Source organism: Vigna angularis, chromosome 1 (assembly GCF_016808095.1).
Source record: "Vigna angularis cultivar LongXiaoDou No.4 chromosome 1, ASM1680809v1, whole genome shotgun sequence".
Taxonomy (NCBI): domain Eukaryota; kingdom Viridiplantae; phylum Streptophyta; class Magnoliopsida; order Fabales; family Fabaceae; genus Vigna; species Vigna angularis.
The window spans coordinates 4,909,109-4,917,088 of NC_068970.1; the positions used below are offsets into that span (position 1 = coordinate 4,909,109).

Genomic DNA, 7,980 nt, shown 5'->3' on the forward strand with positions numbered 1-7,980 from the left:
ATTACACAGTTGAGAATTCAAGGCAGTACAAGCATAAGAAAATAAAATATTATATAAAGGTAAAAGATTTATTAACTTATTATCTTAACAAGTAGAGAATTATGTCAATTTCTTATATGGTTAGGCTCAGATCTCATTGGTATTATGTTTCTTTAGTGAACCTTCTTTATGATAGACCCAACGTGGAGACTTGCAGGTAAGCGTGTCCCATTAAAATGAACGACGATACAAAGGGTTACTTGTAATTGTGGTTGCTTGGGAATGTTTCCGCTGGAGGGAGAGTGTACCAATGTGGAAGGGACAGAGACTCATCCTTAAGAAAAAGATTTGTTGAGAATCAAAAGTGTGAGTCCAAGTCTCACATTGGATAAAAATAAGAAAATAGAACACTATATAAAGATGAAAGACTCATTAACTCTTAACCTTAAAGTTGTTGGTAGAAGATGATATTAATCTCTTATATTAGACTCCAATCTCATTGATGTTGTGTCTTTCAAGACAACTTTCTCTTTAATAGACTCAATCTACACCTCGACCTTTTACATCGAATAATATTAATATAGAACCAATTTCTATCATATATTAAAAATATATATTTTTATTATTATAAAGGCTTGGGTGAGAATATGATTAAATTCTTTACTAATCTCTAATTATTTATTAGGATGGTATAATAATATCTTTTAAAATTACTTTAAGATTATGATTTATGATTTGATTAGTAAACTATATTGTTTATGTTTATACTTGTTGTTGTATGTAAAGAAGTTTTCTAATTTAGCATAAACTTTACATTGTCACGAATACTATTATCCAGTGTCGTATCCGAGTATGGTAATAGAAATTTCACCGCACACACAAAGGTTGCTAATATAATCAATACAGCATGATATATCGTGTAACATATAGCAATCATCCATTGCATTAAAGAATATAAAAAAAAAACACTTAAATCTCTTTCATCCATATAAATCCTCAACTATGTCTTAATGATTGAACAGAACTTATCCGCTTTAACGTTATTTTTTTAAAATTCTTAAACATATACAACCCAAATTAACAATACAATAATATATCCTTACTTCAATTTGAATAACCTATTTGTGTCTAACAGACCGTGTTTGACACTTTAAGATACTTCACCTATATTTATCTTTAAAATATTTAACTCATAAAGCAATAATACTTTTATGATGTAAATAATTTATAATCTTTTATTTTAATAACGTTTTAAATATATGATTTTAATTTTAATTCACACAATAATAATTATATTTTATCATGTTTTTAAGAATTTGTGTATATTTTTCAATATGTATATAGCACATATTATATTTTACTATTTTCAAAATAAACATATCAAAAAATTAAATATGTGTTGTGCATGATATATGCATCGTATTCGTACACCATAGCACATAACTCATTATAAGCATATTATTAGAGTGATGTTTTATCTATTTAGTAAAAATTTGATGCAAAAACTTCCTTCAATTTTTAACTATCTATGTCTTAATTTATGTAATATAAAATATCACTGAATATCATCTTAAGTACACACTAAAATTTTATGAGTTGCATCACTAGTGCTTTACAATATCATTATAGGTATACCTACCACACGTAATACTACACTAAATATCAAAATACACACACATTAAGTTTCGTTTCAATGACAATTACTTGAGATCAAATCGATGTTAGTGTGATTGTAGTTGGGAAGTCACAGTTTAGTATATTATGGGATGAAAAAAAAATCTAAAAAATATTTGAATAATTCATAACCTCATTCTCGATTAGGATATTCATATGTCAAACTTAAAACTATCTAATACTTGTTCAACATCTTCAAAGTTAGATAGTAAGTACATATCTCTTATGTGAACCGATAAATGGTTAATTTTTTCTAGAAAGAGATGGTTGTGTTTGTACCAAACTTGTGATAAAAAATTACACTTTACAAAACATAAATAAAGTATAGTTATTATAGGAAAAAATATAAATAAATATATGAAGGTAAAACACTAAGCCTTTTATATTGTTCCTATGAATACAAGTTAAATTAGTTAACTTATTAGTAGAATGATTTTCCAAATAAAAGCCTGAAAAACCATGAAGTGCATATACTTACAAGAATGCAAACATTAACATTATCTGTTGAAAGTCTCACCTTGACTAGAGATAAGGCCAAATTATAATATATAAGTGGGGTGCAAACTTCATCTTACAAGCCAATTTTGTGGGGTTGAGTTAGACTTAAATCCACTATTTAATATTTAATATGGTATCAGAGTCAAGTTAGAATCTATTCTCAAAACTAATGTTCATTCACGCTACAACTCGTTACATTATTATTGTTATTTTTAAAATCATAATAAAAAGTTTTATTATTTTTTTTAATTGAAAACCTTCCCTTTTAGACCCGTGGAACAACTAAAGTTAATAAAATTAAGGTTTAAACCCTCGGTTGGTCCTCGTATTTATATGAAAATCTCAAATGGGTCATCGTTTTTTTTTCGGTCTCAATTGGATCATATTTTTTGTAAAAATGAGCAAAATTTACCCTAACTGTTAAGTTGTTCCAAACAGCGTTACATTAGGTTGAGCTGTATTTTTTGCATTGATGGCGTGGCATTATGCATTTAATTGAATGGGTGATGTGTTTTAAAATTATCAAATCTCCGTGGCTACAGTGCTTCTTCTTCCTCCAACCACTGATCACCTTTCACCTCTTCCGCTCCTCTGCCCAAGCTGCTTCGTTCCCACTCCTACCTTCAAACCCTCACTGAGGTGCTTGGACTAAACTTGAGGTGACATCCAGTTATCTTCACGCACCCAGCAGCAGCGTCAACCCACGCGGACAGTAAGTGTCACGGTCTTGGTTCAAGGCAGCAGCAACGGAGGGTAGCGTCAAAAAGAAAAAAAAGGGGCTTTTGGCTGGAAAAAAAACGAGCACGCAGCAGACGCCAGGAAAAAAAAACAATTCATTTCTCCATTTATGAAGAGCACACGGACGAGGTGATGAGTGAGCAGTCCAGCAAGGATTGGGGAAAGAAAGGGGTAATTGAAAGAGAAGGGTCCAGCCGCCACTGGGGGCTTCACGGGTGTTTTCATTTTTTTTGGAGAAAAGCATGGATTGAGTAGAAGAGTGCACGACGCCTGGGAGGCATCTTCTTCATTTTAAGGGTTGCTCCAGCTGCCACGGATAAGAGGATTACATTTGGAAGAAAGACATATACATCATAGAAACTGCATCAGTTGACAGCCTAGAGCATCCCCGACCAACATCGAAGGCGGAAGTAGAAGGCCAAACATCGGCGATGGCGGCGGAATCCTTATGCGTCCACGGGAGGAGTCTCTGTGAGGAATCCTTGTCCGAACAACGGCGTTTCTGTTCCAGATTGGGGTTTCTGTTCTCACATGACGGCAGCGTTTTTGAGAGGGAGAAAGGGTGTGTCTGGGGAGTGAGGGTTAGAGGGTGGGAGTGGGAAGAAAACAACTTGGGCGGAGGAGCAAAAAAGATGAAAGGTGATCAGTGATTGGAGGAAGAAGAAGCACTGTAGCCATGGAGATCTGATGATTTTAAAACACATCACCCATTCAATTAAATTCAATTAAATGCATAATGCCACGTCATCAAAGCAAAAAATACAGTTCAACCTAATTTAACGCCGTTTGAAACAACTTAATGATTAGGGTAAAATTGACTCATTTTTACAAAAAATATAACTCACTTGAGATCGAAAAAAAAAACGATAATCCATTTGAGATTCTCATATAAATACGAAAGACCAACCGATGGTTTAAACCTAAAATTAACTATCTCATAATACAAACTATTTTCAAACCTTTAAAGTATGAAAGCAATTACTTTTTCGTGGCATGGCCTCCCAAACATATGGCAATTATTATAATATATAAAGCAATATATATTATAGTGTACATTATACTTATTTTATTCTTTAACGAATATTATATCACTAAATATTTTTTATTTCATTTAGCTAGCTACAACGGGGCCAGCGGAGTTGTGATAATATGCTTCCATTCAAATTCCTACTATTCTTTAAAATAATTTAATTTAAATTAGTGGTGATACATTTCTTATATTATATATTTATGTTAATTCCTCGGTAAGATTGAGAAGTTAAATATTTTTGTGCGTGTATATAGATAGTGTATAATATTTTGAGAAAAATTGTTACTCATTAGCAAGTTATATAAAAACATTGACGTTGAAAAGAATATACTGGATAAATTTCATAAAAATATATCTTGATGAAATAATAGTGATGGAACCATACATTCAGTTAAAACTTAATCTTTTATTGTGATTATTAATACAACTTGCAAGATAGATCTGTTCAAACCTAAAAATATAATAATAATAATTCCAAACAAAATAATTTGCTTACAATTGTAGTCTTTTGACTTCACATTTGTTTCCAAATAATGATCGAATACATTGTTATGGAGGGAGACATGGAAATCACTTGATGTTACACATTAGTTAACAATTTACAGTTAAAAAACTAGAAAATCAAAGTAATAAACTGATAAATATATTAAAACGTGGTTTAAATATAAAATTTAACAAAGTCTTTAAATATTTCTTTTTGACAAAACTATTCTCCTTCTTGTGTCTTCCTATTTTTGGTTTATTTCATATTTGAAAAAATATATATTATTTTAAGAAATAACAAAAAGTACATACACAAAAATAATAAATATTGTTGAAAATTCAAAAGTAGAGACCAAAATGTTAATCAACTCACGTAAAGTATAAACATTAAAGACATTACTTTCAATAATAAAAAAAAAAACCTTAAAACAATGATTTATAGATATTATTATTCAACATTTTAATTTCTATTGAATTCTAAAAGGAAAAATTAAATGAATATTATTATTAGTACTTCATAAGAAAAACCTAAAATAAGATAGGGAATTGAATGAGGGCAGGTGTTTTTGGGAAGAAAATGCCAAAGGAATCATAGGCATATGGGTGGTCCTTGGTTAAGGCCATGGATGATAATGTGAAGCTGCTTTCACATGCACTTGCAACTTATTTATAATCTTCCTACAGTATGTGCCATAGCTTCTGCTTGGTTGGTGAGTAACATAACATCCCAATTCAACCTCTCATTGCATCCAACTTCATTACTCATCTCAATCCCTCTTATCTTTAATCAACCTTCCATAATGCAACAAATCATAAGATTTCATAACCTGCTTTTTCATTTTAATCTTTTAATCAAAAGGGCCTTTGGGGGATGGTGTTTTGGTCAACCAAGGTGGCCATGGTGTCTCATTTTTTCATCTCTGGAGATTACGATTATCAATTTTTCTCCTGCGGTGTCAAAAGTATGTTTAGATTCATCCTATTATGCCTGATCATATCCTCCTACCATATTTTGACTTCCCCAGTTTCAAATCAGAGGCCCTACCCTGTCTGCTATATATATATTTATATATAAACGTCTCCTTTCTCTGCTATGTATGAATATGCTGATATGTTCTGTCTAGATTAGCTTCAATTTTGGCTTTACAACCAAGAATATCAGTTCAAAATCACTCTGTAATCGCGGATTTCAAACGCGCAAAAAGTTGTGAGTTGTAATCATTTATTTAAATCTTCTATGACGTTAAAGTGGTGGAGATTTTTACCATGTCTCAGTGAGGCCATGTGCAAACCCAGTGGAAAAGCGTTAAGCTTTTTTAACTTTTCTTTTCTCATCGGGTAGGAAAAAAAATGAATCTACTTTTACTTTTCTCTTTTCAGTTTGTCTTAGTTTGCTTTGACAAGTTGTGCGAGTGAACATGAGCTACCCACCTACCTATCTTTCTCTCTAACTCTCACAATTGTATCCATTTTCCAATTCAATCCAAAAATGTGTCTACCATGCATAAAGCCTATATCAGAATCTCTACTCAGCAAATATCACAGTTAATGTTAGCTAACAACAACAAAAAGAGAACAATCTTTAAAAAAAAAAATTCATGAACTCCACAAACTATGGAAAATAATTACAATTAAGTGTTGTTAAACTAAACTACAAACATAGACCACTGGCAATGGCTTTATTTGTTTCCAAATTGGTAGTTTCATAGACAGGAAGTTCTTCTTGGTACCTTGCAGCTCCAATAAGATGATCCAGCTCAAACAAATCTGAACTCGAACAACTCGCATCGTCTTCTTCATCGTCGTCGTCGTCGTCATCCTCATTTCTATAAAAGCCTCTAAAATCAAATTCACCCTTACCAGAATTTCGATAACCTTTTACAAAACCACGCGCTGCTGCTTCTTCAGCTCCATTTTCTTCTCCCCGAACAGTGTTCTTCAGCTCCTTTATCGAAGAATTTCTGGTGATCTTCCTCACAGTGAAATTAGGCTCGCTCTCATAAATGTTGCTACATTTGTGATAACTAGGTTGTGGTTCAGAATCCTCGCCTAGGATTACGCTAACGGGGTAAAACCTCACGGATCTTTTGACCCCATTGGAGTTGGATTTTTTAGCCGAAGAGGATGTTTTGCTCATGCAAGACCTTCTCGAGAACGAAGAAGGAGTGGAAGAGAAACACGGGGACTTTGATTTGTGTTCAAAGCTAACATCTTCAACAGCCCCAACGTAACACATTTTGGCTTTCTTCACGTTCTGGGAGTTGAAGATGGAGCTAAGGAAGCTAGCGATTCTACTCCCCGGTGAAATGGGTTGCTTCACTCTCTGATTCAATTCGCCGTAAATTTTCAAAGCCCGCAACTTGGTCCTTGCGAAACCACCCTCTTTATTCTGCTTCTCGGAAACCCTATGGTCTTGTTTCTTCTTCTCCGATGTGGGTCTCGGTCTTTGTTTCTTCAAGGTTGTCGTGTCGGTTTCCGAAGAGGAAAATTTCCCCCCAGAGCTGCATTCTGAGGAGCTTGAACTGCAGTTCAGAAACTGAGAACTTTGGGAACGGGAATGAGAACTATGCTTCTCCATCCAATCCTCCAGCATGACCGCCCGGCGAAGATTCATTCTCTCTCTATTGCCACCTTTTTCAAAGGTGAAAGAGTGCGTATTGTGATCGAAGAGAGAAGACGGTTGATCCTGATGAAGATTGGATTTTGACTGGTCAATGGAATGGCAAATGGCGTCGAGGAGAGAAGAGGAGAAGGAAGGAGTTCTTCTCCTTTGTGGGCAGGTGGGTTCCTTCATGGAGTTGTCATTTTCCCTCTCTCTTGTGTGCATTGTGAGAAGCGGAAGGAGAAAGGGAAGAGAAGGAAGGTTAGTTAAGGAAAGGAATGTGGTGAGAGAGAATGTGAAAAGGTGGAAGAGAATAGAAAATGATGCAAGTTGAAGGGTGTGAAGAAGAGAGGAAGGAGAGAAGGGAGAATTTTAATGAGAAATGACAGGGTTGGTTGGGATTGTGTTTGTGTGTGTTTGTACATGAGCATGTGTAGGCGTTGGCACTACAAGTGTACGTACACCTTTCGGTGAACACAAACAAATAAATTAAGTGTTAATTAGAGAAAGCAACAGTTGTGGGAAATAGCAGCTCTGACAACGCCCAATGAGTAATTATCATGTCACACATCTGAGATGGATGGTTACCTATTGCCTATTGCCATGGTTTTCTTTTGTTGGGTAAGAATGAGAAATGAACAGATGCTGTTTTTCATTCGTTTCTTATTAGATTTTGATCAGTAGAGGGAATGAGAAGGTTGGAATTGGTGTGAAAAAGAGACAAGAGAAGAGAAGACAAGTGTAAAAAGTTGCAAGAGACTCCCGCGCGTGCGGGCGATCTTTTCAGACTTCAGATCACACTCCACCACACTTTTTGCTTTTTAACTATTTTTAAACCAAATAACAAAAATGCAAGTCTTCTCATACACTTTACCTCATCTTTTATATATTTTAACTAATATACTTTTACCGACTACTCATTAACACTGATTCTTTTCATTCTTAACTTTCCTACAAATCCTCTTTTTCCTTCTAC

The 7,980-nt window shown here is 33.9% G+C and overlaps 1 protein-coding gene across 1 annotated transcript; it reads right to left on the minus strand.

The window, feature by feature from the left end:
- Positions 1-5,885: 5,885 nt before the first annotated feature.
- Positions 5,886-7,546, minus strand: LOC108337636 (protein BIG GRAIN 1-like A). The gene has a single exon (XM_017574203.2). It carries the CDS (start codon positions 7,227-7,229, stop codon positions 6,054-6,056), a length of 1,176 nt encoding a protein of 391 aa, XP_017429692.1. The 5' UTR covers positions 7,230-7,546; the 3' UTR covers positions 5,886-6,053.
- Positions 7,547-7,980: the final 434 nt, after the last annotated feature.

What these genes read in the sequence shown, in the direction of transcription:
- LOC108337636 (XM_017574203.2), bottom strand. Translation starts at nt 7,229, where the DNA reads ATGCACACAAGAGAGAGGGAAAATGACAACTCCATGAAGGAACCCACC.